Source organism: Cyclopterus lumpus, chromosome 5 (genome assembly GCF_009769545.1).
Source record: "Cyclopterus lumpus isolate fCycLum1 chromosome 5, fCycLum1.pri, whole genome shotgun sequence".
Lineage (NCBI taxonomy): Eukaryota > Metazoa > Chordata > Actinopteri > Perciformes > Cyclopteridae > Cyclopterus > Cyclopterus lumpus.
This window is the reverse complement of record NC_046970.1, coordinates 7,545,721-7,562,082: the sequence shown is the minus strand read 5'-3', so window position 1 is coordinate 7,562,082 and position 16,362 is coordinate 7,545,721. Positions and strand designations below refer to the sequence as shown.

At 44.3% G+C, this 16,362-nt stretch overlaps 1 protein-coding gene across 2 annotated transcripts in view; it reads right to left on the bottom strand.

The window, feature by feature from the left end:
- epha8 (eph receptor A8) overlaps positions 1-16,362 on the bottom strand; it is a 96,355-nt gene that overhangs the window by 69,024 nt on the left and 10,969 nt on the right. For both annotated transcript variants that reach the window (XM_034532445.1, XM_034532446.1), the window contains exon 2: positions 4,005-4,069. In XM_034532445.1, the coding sequence (XP_034388336.1) occupies positions 4,005-4,069 (65 nt within the window). The remainder of the gene's footprint in view (positions 1-4,004; positions 4,070-16,362) is intronic.

The window sequence follows — 16,362 nt, the reverse complement described above, 5'->3', positions numbered from 1 at the left end:
AACAACAAACACGGGTTAAACTTTGATTTGATTTCTTAATTGCTGTTGGCGTGGTGCCCACATTGGTGTTGGACACTATAATAGGAACTGGACATGGACATCCGCCATGTTCATTTATTAATACTGTGAGAGTAACGGAATCAGGAATGCAAACATGAGCGCATATCGGAGTTTTGCGAGTTGAATGTAACAAACGTGTCGGGGATCATAGTGCATCACCTAACTAGCACCCCGCTAACGAGAAACCCAGTATGGTAACCACCTGTAGCCTGTGACAATGAGGGATGTGTGACTGTGCAGAATAAAGTTGTTTGAGTACCACTAGAAGCAGACATGTTCTATGTACATGTGTTTCAGAGAGAGTGTTTATTATTCAGTAGACCAAAACAGCCTCCAGCATTCGGTTGTATGTGTTTCTGTGCTGTAAAGACGTTCTTTGAAACTCATGCACGCCTGGAAGTCCTTTGTGTACTAGTGTGCAACATTGGGACGCAAAGAGAATAAAAAAAAAAAAAAAAAGTCTCTAAAATACATTGCCCACTCCAGCATTAATATCAAAATATTGAGCTTTGAAGACACTATAGAGTATGCCTTAATGCAAAGGGGATTCATACCGGCGAGGAGTACAAGGAAGAAATAAAAATGTCTGTCCCCGACCCCTGTCCCCCACCGTCTGAAAATGACTTCACATTCAGGAAACTTCACGCTGACAATTTTAATCCATCTTCCTCCAGCGGGTACTTGACACTTATTCCTCTTGTATTCCCCGTGGACAACGTCTCCATTTATTTCCTCCTCTCGCGCGCTCACCTTTGCCCTGCTTGCAGGGTAACACTGCAGGATAACAGCAGGGCTAGAATTTATGTATTTATAGCAACAATAAATTTTGCGTGATGTTGCAGAATCCAAACTTCTCGCCCACTTTTTGGGATCAAATGTAGAACACACGCAAGCACCAAACCACAACAGCTTTCAGCGACATAATCGCCGGGTGACGGAAATCTTTTCCTTCCACTGCAGCTGCATTTTCACGACCTAAGACCATCAAAGAAGCTGCCGCCGCCCACAGAAGATGGCTAAGAACTGATGCTGCTAGCATGGCACATTCATAACGCCTTAAACTGTTGGGATTGCAACAAAAATACCTTATAAGTGAACTGTATGTGTGAGTGTGTGTGTGTGTGTGTGTTGTTTGTAAGACTGAGAGTGTGAGAGAGTTAGAAGCTGTCACAATATCCATTTATGTGTTTCTCTCTGGTTCTCGCACATACACACACACACACACACCCACACACATACACACACACACACACACACCCACACACATACACACACACACACACACCCACACACATACACACACACACACACACACCCACACACACACACACACACCCACACACATACACACACACACACACACGCACACACACACACACACACGCACACACACACACACACATACACACACACACACATACACACACACACACACACACACACACACACACACACACACACACACACACAGGCGTATCGCTCACATCCACTACATTTACATGCACAAAAGAAAGACATTAGTCCCACTAAGCGGTTGACACGGCTAATAAAGTATCGGCATTTCTGGGTTTTCTATGTCTCAATCGGAATATTGTCATATTCGGCATAATAGTGGGATATGAGTATGATTTTGAACTTGGTCATTGCAAATTGTGTTTATTTTTTTTTTTTATTCACTGAAGTCCATCTCAACTCAATACGCACATGCCATCCATCCATCCATTTTCAATACCGCTTATCCTCATTAGGGTCGCGGGGGCGCTGTAGCCTATCCCAGCTGACATAGGGCGAAGGCAGGGGACACCCTGGACAGGCCGCCAGTCCATCGAGGGCACACACATGCCATATGGATTTAAAAAAATATATATATATTTGTTGAAGTTTATCCGAACAATGGATTAGTGATCACCCAGCTCTGCAGTTGCCCTCAGCTCGATGGCTCGGACTATTGTATTGAAATCAAAATCCAAACCTATTCCATTGTCATAGCGAACACAACTTGAGTTGTCTATGCTATGCTTTGCTATGCTTTGAGCTGAACGATACAATAAAGTGTTGTCTTTAGCAGTGCAAATAGGTACTTCTCCGGTTTAGGTACTTCTCCGGAGGCCACAAAAGGCTGCTGCCCGTTCTGATCCTTTTGAATGCCTCGTTATTGAGCTGAAAACATAGCCGGGCTACGGTGGACCCTCCCACATGGAGGAGAGCAGTTCCTCCAGCATAGCGACTTTCTCACACTTACATACACTGTGTAGCCAGATGAACGGCTGTCAAAAAAATACACAGCGATGCTGTCAGTGGTCTACATTCTGTCTTTGAGCAGTAATGTGTTGCCAGGAGGTGCACAGTCATCTGTGTGCATGTGGCTGTTTAATGGCTACGTTGATGGTATATAAAAAGAGGGGGGCTGCCAGGGACAGTAAAAGGAGTGCCATGTTTTTCTTTTAAGTTTGGAAACAACTTAAAGGTGTAATATTTATCGATCTGGTAAGAATTTAGGTTCAAAACTTTAAAGCAAACTAAAAAAAACTAACCTTATCAATGTGACGAGGTAAACTGTTGTCTTCTTGTCACAGATGTTAATGTGTTGTGTTGCTGAGCTGTCGACTGAAAATGAGTCCCGTCTTGTCGTTTACTTTTATAAATAACTGTAAGTTGAGATTGTGTGGACCGAGCAGAGGTAAAATGCTGCGCCCAATTTCTTTTAAACCGTGTGGCTAGACATTGCATATCACACCTTGAATGCACAGAGGAGTGATTTTGGACACATCCTCAGCAACTAAGTAGCAACTCGGTAGTTACATGAATCTTCACCTTCAAAGATAAGTTGTAGCCATCATTTCCCCCCTGTAGACAAAAGCTGTCTGGTGAGAACAAAAACATCGCGCAGCTCGTTTCACCTCCTTCAGAATCTCGCCATTCAGCACGAGCCGCACGCCTTATGGAACCTCGACCACATCGCCATCATTGCTCATCTCCGGGTCAGAGCCCATTCAGTCGAACGTTTGAAGGAGTGAACAATGTGTGTTTTTCTTCATATTGCGTGTTGAACCAATAAAACCAGACTTTATGGAATCCTCGGTGTCATGGCGTGGCCCCCTCGCGGAGGACGGAGGTGGCTCTCTGCTCAGAGGAGTCCTTTCTCTGAAAAAAAAAGGAAGGGGATTCTTCCAGCACTTTTCCCCAGGACTTGAAACAACCCATCTGCTCACTCCTGGCCGCCGCTCAATCGCAACCGGCCTTCTGTTGTACGGGGGCCGTGAGGTGAGTTAAAACGTTTCCACCGACAGCCGTGAGAGACGGGGGAGGGTCAGTCTGGGATGCGTGGCATCTCGCTGGCTGTGAAGACGGTGACTGGAGTCCTAATTCATCACCCCGGGGAATCATCGCGTGGCATTACAATATGCTAATGTGGCGACGTCACGCCCTCGCCTTCACCTCGCTCTCTCTTTTTCATCTTTCTCCCTCTCCTCTCCTACTGCACCCCCCCCCCCCCCCCCCCACCACACTGCTCTTCTGTGATTTGCACCTTGCCACCAATATGGTGGGGAGAAGGGGGGGGGGATGAAAGCGGTGTCAGAGCTGATGTTGGAATTGCACGCCGTTGTCCTGCTGCGACGGACGAATGCGTAAATTAGCCCGACGTTGCAGTCGGATCCCATTTAACAAGCACCGGTGGAAAATCACCGCCTCACATGCCTTCAGATGGGATAAAAATAGCTTTGCAACAGGTGTCGCTTTGTGGTGGAAAGGTATGCAGTTGGGGATTTCACAGAGATGAAGTTCAATAAGGATTACCCAGCTAATGTGCTGCTGACTCAGCGTTTATTCGACATCTGTAGTCCTTTTGGCATCAATTTGTGAAAGAGCTTTTAAAGTTGTTTGAATGTGTATTTTCTTTGTGCTGTTGTTACGTGAAAATGTTGAGGACGTTTTGCTCTTACCCCGTGTGACGGGTACGTTAGCCAGCCCCAGTCTCCCGTGATCGTCGTCGTGTCCAGTAGGTTCACTGCAGAGAGAAGAAGAACAAAACAACGGATGAACTTTAAATGATTGTTTTCGCCCTCCTCTCCCCCATCCATCCTGTCCTTCATTGCCATTCCTCATTGCGCACTGGCACCGGGCGGAGTGGCACACATGCACCTGTCTGACAGGTGTGACTGATGAGTCGGGACGGTCGTCGCGGCAACTCCGGGCCGTGGTGTCGTCACCTTGACGCGGCTCACCAGCTCGGGGCTGGGACCTCAATGGTCCCAGCTCAGAATAGAACAGGAGACAACATGTTTACTCTGCACATGTTTGTCAAATGTGCAGAGGTAAAACGGTGCAGTGTGTAAGTGCTGAAAGTCACTGGAAAATATCCAATAAACTGCTGATTAGATATAAGAATCCGACTACAGCTCAGTACACTGCTGTTGAGCTCAATAGACTAAAACATGTTAGTACATTTCAAGTAGGGGTTAAGATATATATAGATATATATATATATATCTATATATATCTATATATATATTCGCCTCTATTTGCACCGTCTGTAGCGAATTTACAAGTTCGCAGCCCACATCCCGTCTTTCCATTGACTTTGTAGACAGTCTTGCTGTATCTTAAATTCACTTCACATTCTGTCTGAGCACACCTTTGGATCCGGGTGGCAGGACATTACAAGTAAAAAGGGATGGACAGATGGGGGGGAAAAATGAATGGAGAACCTAATAAATCACTAATGCTACCCACTGACAGCGTCCATTTCTTCTGCTCTAACAGTGTGTGTGTTGTGTGCGTGTGTGGCTCCCCTTCAACACATCCAGCTAATATGATCTCTGCCCCAGGGCTGCTTGTCAAGCAGCCGAGCGATGTTTCTCACATTAGAATGAGTTTAAGAAAAACTGCTTCACACTTCTTAGCGCTCTGTCTCCCTCATCTTCCCGTCTTGACACTGGCTCACTTCCCGTCTGCCCTGCATGTTAAAGCTGCAACATGCAACGTGTTCTGCCTCCACGCGGGTGTAAGTTCACGTCCAAAAATACTTTGTTTTCGTAGTCCAGAAAGGATATTATGACTTGTATCCTTCTTTTTAAGTTAATGAAACTGTCAAAGAAAAGAAAAGAGGGACATAGCACCTGCACAGAAAAGCAAACCACCCACGCACTTTGACTGACAAGTGCCTACTTAAAGCGTCTGTACAGCCGTGGTGCACTTACACAGGTGTTTTTACCTCTGCCTGATTAGAAGTCTTCTCTGACTGTGATTGACTGACGTATATGACTTTCAAGGGCCCTTTTCACAGCAGCTGTGTGACTTAAGGGTAAACACAGGTGTGATAATATAATTAGTTATGGTCCCATTCTATTTGCCAGCAGGCACAATACCAGGGCCCTGTATTTTGCTTATCATATCAGTAGGAGGAAATACACAACGGGCATTTGCAGCTTTAACTTTTATTAAAACAACTTTTCCCACATTTGCTCAAACGATCACTATATCCTAACAGTAGTGCATAAGACAAATACTTATGAAAATATCTGGTTCCTCGGCCTTCTCTAAGTGCTCCGAATGACATCCGAAGATTCCACGGTGCCCGAAGAAAAAACAACCAATCGGAAGCCGAGGAGTCTCCAACGGAGCTGTCAATCACTGCTGGTGAACTCCAATCAAAACTGTCAAACTAGGCAGCGCTAATCAAATATTAATCAAGATTGTGTTACTGCATTGCGCATGTCTGGTTTAAAATGTTTTAGTTGGCTGGTGGGCGGGGCTTGGTTGTGGCCACACCTGTTAACAACATGGCGGCCGGCTCACAAACATTCTCATTTTGCAGCTGAACGTGGGGACAAACATTTTCAATACAATAACAGATATTGATTCATACTTGATCAACGCGGCCTGGTTTGTAAGTTGATCTGAATTCACACGCTCCACAAGCAGTCATTGACAGCTGCATCAGAGACTCCTCGGCTCTGATTGGTGGTTTTCCTTTGTGCCAATGGAACCTTTCGAATACCATTAAGAGCACTAAAAGGAGACAGAGGAGCCGATTCCACTGATTATCTGTCTCATGTTCTTCTGACAGAATGTACTGACAGTTTGGGCAAATGTGCTAAAAACGTTATTTTCTGTGAGATTTACCCACTGCAGCTTTAACACAAGAATATCCAAAAAGATTCACAGGTTTTGCAGATCACTTCATTAAAATTATACCAGTCAATCCGTGTCTTTGGTGGCGCCGGATAGCAGGAGTACAGCACTCAGCACAATAATGAATTTCAAGAGCAAGAAGTCTTGCTACGTGACAGTAAACTGCAGATAGTTTTGTCTTTTGCTCTGAAGTGTCAATTTGTCACTTCCTGTGGGTCAAGAAGCGTCCACACCCACAATTCATTGAGGCAAATTGGAGGGGGTAATGGGAATGGAGCACCCTCGTCCGCTACAGCTCCACTTCTTCGTGCTTTCGGCTAATAAGACGGGAGCATTTCTCCACAAAAATCACGCCAAGTGGAGCCCCTGTAATTTCTCTGTGCAAAGACTGTCGCTTCACACACAAACGTACACACACACACACACACACACACACACACTCGTGTGTCGCAATTAGCCAGTGTGTCGCTCCTCCTAATCTGGGCACTGGGCTGCTGAGAAGGGCAGTGGGTCAGAACACATAGACAGATGGCAGTGCCACCGTCCTCCCATCCCTCCATCCATTCCCCCCCTTCCGCAAAGCCTTCTCTCTACCTCCCCCCACCCCTTAGGGTGCAGACATCCCACCGTCTCGTATTGATGATGCAATGCCACCCCACCCCCCTGCGGTCTAGCCAAGGTCACAAATGGATGCCGCCAATTACACTCCCGCGAGTGCTCTTCATCGGCCCACCAAAGTGACATAATGAAAGCAGCGTGGTGGCACAAGTGGATTTAATCATTCTTCCGCGCACCGAGGGAATTTTGCTCTGCTATACTGTTATTATTGTTATTACAAAAAAAAGAAAAAGTGACACACATATTCGTAAAAAGAACACGCAAGGCGCTGTGTTATCGGCCACAGCAGGCTGTGTGAAGATTCACGAGCCGGTCCCCGTGGTATTAATTTAATTTCCACTCAAATGAGAAATCCCACCGTCTCTGAAAGTTGCGGAAGTCATTTATCTCATTTGCTCGAGCTGTCTGAGTTATGACTTGTACACGAGCGATAGGAGTTCAGTGGCGTGTTTGCGGCTTCGCTTTAATGTGACGGGAAACCTTAAAAAAAAAAGGACGGGCAACAATTTGCTCATTATTTAGTTTTCTCCCTTTACATCCTTTATGAAGGAAAACAAGAGTGCAGCCCGAAACTCTGGCTCTCTCACACTCTGCATCCCACCTCCGCCAGGTTTCATCACAGCGGGGCCTCAAGTGAAGCGACGAGGCCGATGGGGTTGAAACAGGACTTTCTTTGTCGCACTGGCTGGCGAAGAATGAACGATTCCGCAAGCAGTGAAGAGGTTAAAGCCTTTCCTTTGGCGGTGGAGGTGGAACAGAGTGCTTCACCTCGAGGACACTGGGCTTGAAATTGAGTTTCTTCCCGTTCTCACAACATTCCGTTCAGCAACACAAACCGGCAACGCCATCCCGGCCCCTGCGCCAATTTCTCCCTCGCCCTCTCCACTCCCTGTACTGTTTTTTTCTTCGCTCGCTCTGAGACACAACACATATTTCCCAAGGCGGTGGTCAACTTTCCCACCCGATCCATTACCCCCTCCAAACCACTCCCACCAACTAGTGGGCGCCCCGCGGCCTGGCACTCATGTCGCGGGCATGTATCAAATCAGCCAGACCCTGCTTACGGAAATGACGCCTGCTTGCTCTCTTTCATACACACACACGCACACACACACACACACACACACACACACACACACATGCACACACATACACACACACTCCATCCGTCCCTGGCAGTGGTCACGGGCGGGCTGAAAGAGTATGTGTCTGAAGTCAACATGGAAGAATTATGGGCTGTCTTGGAGGAAGTGGAGTTTGCCCGCAGCGCCATACAGCCGACAACAACAATGACGCCTTTTAAAACACACACACACACACACAGAGAAAGAGAGAGGGGAGGGGGAGGTATGGAGGGAATAAATAGCAGAACAGAGCAGATGCTCAAAAACTCATTTCCACCCCAAAAGACACGGCCATACATTTTAAAGGAGGCAAAGTGAAGCCATTATTCTATGCCTACACACACACACACACACACACACACACACTCACACACACATGTATGTATACATACATGCACAAAGGAAATATGTGCATTGTACCGTTTTGGGGGGAAAAGTGAAACACACGTGGACAGCTGACACACACACAGAGAGAGAGAGAGAGAGAGAGAGAGACATTGATGGCGCAGCTCTGGTGCCAAACAGGGACTATGACAGCTGTGTAATTATCTCTTTAACACCTCGCGTTCTCTAACAAGCTTCTCCTTCTCTTCTCTCTCTCCTCGGCGTCCGTGAAGCTCCTCGTCAGCGCCTCGACCAGAGGAGACGATAAAAGCCTTCGCCGCAGAGATGAGAGGAGCTCTGCCGAAAAACACCAAACCCCCCCCCCCCACTCTCTCTCGCTCTAATTTCCAAACACACACAGCCATCTTCAATCCTTTCTAGTTTTGTTTTGCATTTGCTCCGCAGTCTCAATGGCAATTCCCCACTCTCCCATTAGGAGAACAAGTCCATATAAATTACTAACTCTCAAAAAAAGAAGAACAAAAAGCACTCTCAGCCTTTGTTCAATCAAGGCAAAGCAAACCAATACAAAAGTATTATGAATTCAGAATTAGGTTTCATCACCAGTTGTGCCTTCTTTTAGTATTTCTTTTAGCGTAACAGTTGCTGTGATGACGCATAGTGATATTTTCAGAGACGTGTGCCAAACTAAATTAGACACGTGAAATGAGAGGTGGAATAGAATAAAGGGTGCTCAATGGCTCCTTTGATTTGCAAATTGTTCATTTGGTGCCCCTGTGAGCAAAAAGAAGGAGAAAGGCCCACGGAGGGATAGTAGATCCTCTTGTTGCTGCACACAAGGACACTCAAGTTCACGGGCACCAAAAGCAAGTCTCTTCAAGCGTTTTTCAGAGCTAAACCGTAAAGTAAGAGAGGCCACACCACGATTCCTCAGGCATGACTGTGCTGCACGACGTACATTGGAAAAGTGTCATTTTCTATTTTTGGGGGGGAGGAAGGATGTCACTCACTCAAAGATGCCAGACATGTGTACAAAAATACGCATTTCTGAGGTTTGGGAGTATTTAAGAAGCAGTTGTGTGAAAGAAAAGCACTGTATGTTTCGGCAAACCACGAGATACGTTGACTGACGTTTCTGAAAGAAAGATTATATATATATTATTATATTATATATAATTATACTTATCAGCCACGAATCATGCTTGCAGAAACTTGCAAAACTACTTGGTGAAGGTTGTAAAAAAAAACAATTATTAATATAATATAATAAACATAATAACGTCACAAGCGTAAATAAACAACAAATGCCCAAAGAGCCGTCTCCTACCTGACATGATCTACACCGTGTTTACTTTTGCTACTAGGGCGGTTATGTTTTTAACTAAATGCTAACGTCGGCATGCCAATCTACAACATGCGTGAATGCATGTTTTGCAGGTGTAATATTTCCCATGCTCACCATCTGAGTGTAGCTGCTTGGCATGCTAACATTTGTTAATTAGCACTAAACAACGTACAGCTGAGGCGAATGGGAACGTCTTCAGGTATTTGGTCATAAACAAAAGCATGGGGCAAATTCAGAATTTTGATCTGATGATGGCGCCAGAGAAAAAAAGTCAGAGGATCACCAAAGTTACAAGGCCCCATCCTCTGGGGATCACGAATGTCCACATCAAATTACATGCCAATCCAATCAACAGGTTGTTGAGATATTTCAGTCCAGCACAAAGTAGTTGACCAACTAACCAACAGACCAACGTCAATTTTTTTAATATTTTGTTGACAAAAATCAAGTTTTCGAAAACACAACATGCATAACATGTATGTACTTGAAGGAGGAAATCTCCTCCTTGTGCCATTTAAAACCTTAGATACAACCTTATTGGCAACGAGTGGTAGCTTAGGCCCCGAACATAGTTGGGATATTTAGAGACATATATATATATTTTTTTTTTCATGAAATAATTATATATTACCCCGGTTGTTAATTCACAATTGATTTCATTTAGTATTTTATTTATTCTACAATATTATTTAAAATAGAACACATATTGTCGGACAAAAGATGAACATAAACATCATCACACTGGACTTGTTAGGAGTACATTGAGATACACTTGTAGTTTGCACTGTATTTGGTTTGTTTGACTAAAAAGGACTGTAAACATTGCAGCAGTAAAACACCTACTTTTGAAAAGTTTACTCAGCCAGTGATAGCTTTTATTTTTACTGAGTGGGGGACAACATTGTGTGGCCCTCTGGATGACAAGTGTGCTATAAATAAAGCACAACACATGGGACCGAAACTCCAAGCTGCGATCACACCCAATACATAACATATTTGTGTTGCTGTAACTGCTTTCTCCCAACCCGACATATGTCGACACACGTTATGCCAGCTTCTCTTCTGGTGACTTGTCCTCCTTTCCTCCCTTCTTCTTTCCCTCCACATTATGTTATGTATGTAATATAACAATGTTATATACATTGTCATATTCATGTAATGTGTTTATGTAACTCTGTAATGCTGTTCATTCTGTACACATGACATCTATTGCTCCTGTCCATCCGGGGAGAGGGATCCTTCTCTGTTGCTCTCCTGAAGGTTTCTTCACTTTTTTCCCTGTCAAAGGTTATTTTTGGGGAGTTTTTCCTGATCCGATGTGAGGTCCTGGGACAGGGATGTCGTATGTGTACAGATTGTAAAGCCCTCTGAGGCAAATTTGTAATTTGTGATATTGGGCTATACAAAATGAAGTGAATTGTATTGAATGTTAGTATGTGTTTTTTGTTCATATAAACCCTGTGAACTAATAGAAATGTTCTCATGAGGGACAACTGGTAACACTTTATTTCAAACATCCTATCTAGCATGTTTAAACAGATAATACACATTTAATAATGATTTATAACACATAATATAGTTGTAAGCAGGTGTAAGGTAACTGGTAATTAATGAATTGATCAGCGTTTATAGCTTGTAATTAGTGTATGAAGAGATAAGGTACAGTTGACAATATAATAAAACACATTTGAACATTTTGTATGGATATGGCATATAAAGAACTCAATATAAAGTATGAACAATCTTTCTCCAGAATCGCTGACTCCACCTTTAAGTCTAAAAGTTAACTTCAACTGCTGCTCTCCTCCGTCACAGATCACTACCTTCTCATCAGTGAGGAGCATTCACAGGGAGATGCCCAGAGACATTTTTTCACAACGACCCACCTCAAACTCATCACTAATCTCAGTGGGACAAAACACCATCAAGTCCAACTTTCTGCATTCTAATAACATTCATCTCAGGAAGAGACGATCGAAGAGCAGGGATGCTCATTGGAGACTGATGATTTTTCTTTGAGCCGTCTGAAAATGATTGTGAAGCAAAATGGCCGATCAGCGACAACACGACCGTCATAAGAAGACATGACTGCTCTATTAAGTTAAACAGTAAGACGAAGACCACGAAGGTTCAACCGACATTAGTTTCTGTGGAGAAAAAGAACTGGACATGCTCGCTGCAGTCAGGAATTACAAACATGTTGTAGATCTACATGTTACACTACTAGTGTTGATCCTCCCCTAATGATCCACCCCAATTCATTGGTTCTCACCAAAGATGCACATCTTTATCAACAAGCAAATACATAGTTTCACTTTTTAAAGGCTCAGTATTTTCCTTAAACATCTGGTCATTGTAGTTTTTTTTTTAACAAATTGTTACTCAAACAGGAGGAATTACTGCATCTGTTGGGGACTACTTTCCTCGTAATAACATACATTTGGTGCTTCAGTGAGTATTTGGGAAAGCAGGATGGTGAATGGGTGGATTGAGGAATAATGATAATAATAATAATGATGAGGAATAAACAACCCATTTTCTATCCCAACCCGTCAAATACCGACTCTGTTGGTCAGTGCCCTTCAGGCTTCTGATATTGACTCACCGAGGAACACTTTAGCATCTGTATAAGACGTACCAGGCTTTCAACCAACTCCTACCTCAACCCAACCACGTCATTACTCGACGATTAGAGCAACACACACACGTAGGGTGGGTCAAACCAACACAGGACTTTCACCCAGGAAAACCACTGTTATTGTCCAATGTGAAACCAAGTCAGCATTGACTTATTTAACCTTAGTTTTCTTACGAAACGTCTGTTAAATTAAGCCAGTTACGTAACAAGGGTACTTAATTTAACTTGTATGTAACAAGCATAAACCTAGAGCGTCCATAGTTTGAAGCGCAGGGACGGTGAATAAGTATTTGATGAGCTGAGAATGAGAATGTGTTGGAATATACTTGAGTAGGGAGTAGGACTGCGCTGACCCTGCCAGCCTTATTAAACACATGGGGTATAGGCCAGATATCAATGATCCAAATTCAATACATCTTCCCAGGATGCACTGGGCAAAGATCAAGGTACGCCCTGGAATGACACATACATATACACTTGTCATGTCAAGTGTATATGTATGTATTATATGTATGTATGTATGTGTGTTTGTAGGTATCCGTATCAAATCCAGATTAGACACACCAATTAAAACACTTCCATCTGCATTCCACTAAATAAATGCCCCGCCGTTTGCCAGGTCAGCGTACATGCCATCATGGTCATCCCTCCTCCAGTCCAGAAGGAGATTGTATATGATGCACCTGGAGCTGATTTGATAACGGCCATAAATGCCACATGAACTTTATTTACAATGGTTCGACCAACGCTAGCTAACGACGTGATTGAATCGATAAAGACACTCCTCTTTGCGTCTAAATGAAAAGGTCGAGCGAACACATCGGTCAGGGGTGTCGCATTTTAATGGTAACATCTTTTCCTCTGAGCCGTGCTGTTGACACTCTTTCTTTCTGTCTTGCTTTATTCTCTTAGTATTTGTTGCAGCAGTGGCCCATTTTCCCCACAGGGATCATTAAAACGTCATCTCGTTACCTCTACACCTACACTCACCTTCTTCTCTCCTCCTCCTCCTCCTCCGTCTCATCTTTCTCCAAACTCTCCCTGAAGTTTTTCTCCCCAGAGGCCCTTCTTTTCTCCCCGTGTCTCCATTGTGGTGTAAGCATTTTGTTCTCGGTGCAGAGGAAGCAGTACAGACATGGAGGGAGAAGACTGCTGAGAGTCTTATTATGACACTGATGCAGACGCCCCCACCCAATATAAAAAAGGCACTTTTTTTTGTAACTTTTTATCTTCTCCTTCTGAATTCTCCTCTGTTTGTATGGTGAGTGCATTAAATGAGATTTCAGAGGTTTAAAGTGGTAAACAGAGCCCCCCCCCCCCCCCCCCCCCCCCCACACACACACACTTTAGCATATTCAAGGTAAAACCATATATCTCGTTTAAGTAATTTTTCATTCAGGTTTTTGAATCACAGTGAATAAATTAAAAGGCATCAACATTGTGCATCTTACAGAAGATACATAAAATGTGCAGAAACGTGTAATTTTCTAAAAAGACAACAGAACAAACATATTTTTTTTACAATTGTTTTTGAAGCCAATGCAGACAATTGTCACCATGGCTTCATTTAAACAACTTTTTTGAGGCATAACTAAGTAATATATTATATTTTATGGTAAAATGTTACACAACTTTGTGCATCACAACTTTGTTTTATCTCCTTTACTCCTATGTTACTTATCTGGGGACTACTGGACTAAACTGAAAACAGCTTCACCTCAACCAGTAAAATGCTATTCACGTATCAATGCCGCAGCATTACCAATCTAATAGTGCATTACCTAAATACATATCAGCCACAGGGGGCATTATACTGCAGAACCATTGCTGCCATTTTGCTGTTAATACTTACTCATGTAGGAGCAGCAGGGTCCTGACTTGGTTTGTTAGGTGCCTTGAGATTTTTCTAGCATCCTCCCAGAGTAATAGGACTCTGTTAGCCGACTGATACATTTCTGATTTTTAAGTCAGATACATTTGAGTTTCCTGACATCAATAGTCATTTTAAGATGTTATTATCCTTGTTTGTGTTTAACTAAGAATTAAACTCGGAAACATGAGTCCCAGAGATTTGGGATTTTAGTGTACCTGTAGATGTGCCTGCAGTTCTAAGGAAGGGACTCGCACCTATTTCACTACATCGCCAAAGCTGTAAATGGCTTGACACTGCAACACGCATCACGCATCACTGCTGGAGCTTCCAGAATTGTTCTGGAAATGAGGCACAGAAGGGCACACAGGCGCAACTTTACCCCCCTCCCCAATTAAGGTCAGCACAAAATGCACTAGAGACTGCGCTTTTTCTAAAAAACTAAATGTGTGCAATTACAGAGAGTGGGCGGCTGTTCAAATGATTCGGTTCACGCTGGCCGGCGCTACCCGGGTATCATAATTTAGCAGGGGACGGGAGCACGGGAGCACGGGACCACGGGACCCCCGCATTGCATTTCCCTGCAAGGCACATCGTGTTTGCTGCATGATGGAGGGTGGAGGATGCTCAGGGCCAGGAGAGGCTCATCCTTTCCCAGGGGGGGTGAAAGAGGAGCGAATAGCAGGATGCTGATGCTCAGACCTGCCTTGCTTCCCCTCCCCGGGGAAAACCTCCAGAGGGGCGTAGACGTAGTGGGGGAAAAGCATGCAGAGCTATTTATAGAGGCAGGTAAAGGAAAAGAGGTGAGGTGAGAAAGAAGAGGGGAAACAGAAGAGTCTGGGCTGCCGCGGAGATCCGGCTCGTTGATGTGCGCAACACCCGCCGAACTGGACAGAGCCCTTGACTTTCAGCATTGGTCTGCCAGTGCGAGAGCCAAAGACAAAGTACGCCTCAACTTATTGATTTATGGCAGAGGGAGTTCACGCGGAGGTCAGCAGCACTTGCACGGAGAGGCAGCGAGAGCAGAGCAGAGAGAATAGTTGAGTCGAGACGATAGTGATACTTCATCGATACAGACTCGCCTTCGCAGTCCAGAGATCTCTGTGATGTTTCTATACGAGCGCGGCTCTCGCTCTACCTTCCTCCTCAATAAGTAAAAACGGCTTTTATTAATTATTTATTACCCCCCCACACATACACACTCTCTGCACTGCTCTCCCCTTCACAGTCGGCTCGCCTCAGCCCACGTGTATGTCTCTATTTCACGCCGACGCCCCTTTAATCATTTCCATCGTTTCGGCGAGCTGACATGTTACATACAGAGCTCTCATCATCTCCGGCGTGCGCTTCATGACGAATGATGATCATTAAATAGTCAGTCAGTGGCGTCACATCAGTATTTCTGCTCTGAAGTGTGCATGCTTAAAGAGCAACGAGCGTGCAATGTCATTAGCGAGGTGACATCATAAAGTGGGCCACATATCGGAGCCATGAGAAACGCATTCCATGAGTAGGACACTAGTTGTGTCAATTAAAGCGGCGGGCCCCGACCTCCAGGCCATACTTAATACAGTTATATCAAATTAGAAATTAGTCATTTGAAACAGGAAGTTTTTCATCCACAGTAATATTACAAATAATTCAAACAATGCACAGGCAATTTTTTGGACATGACCGGTCTTGAAATAAAACAAATCCAGAGACCTAGACCTCCAGAAAGGGGTTTTGAAACCCACCTCTATGCCCGGAGGCGCCAAGCCAGTAATCCCTAAAAGATAATAGATAATAATTGTGATTAATGAGTGTTCTCTCATTACCGAAGGTCGTGAAGTGTTCGCATGCATTTGACTTTTTTCTTCTGTCTTTTGTCTGTGGTCCTGATGCTGTGCGCTTGAACGAACGCTGTCACGCAGCCAACAATAATTTGGGTGCATGGTGCAGTTTTCAAGCATAACTCCTTCCATTCCACACATTGATGGATTACCAAACGGTCCAGGCCCAGAGTGTCAGGGGGCTCTGGGCCTCCACCTACTAACTGTCCCAGAGACACGGGCCAACCAGGAAGTGATGAGACACAAAGCAACTACGAATAGGGGAAAAAGAGACCCACAACGAATACAAAGACACATAAAACAACCTCACTTTTCGATAAAAATATATGTATATATACAATTGTGTGGAAGCACCTTGACCGCCCCATTCACTTTATTGGAACTGGCACCAAAGT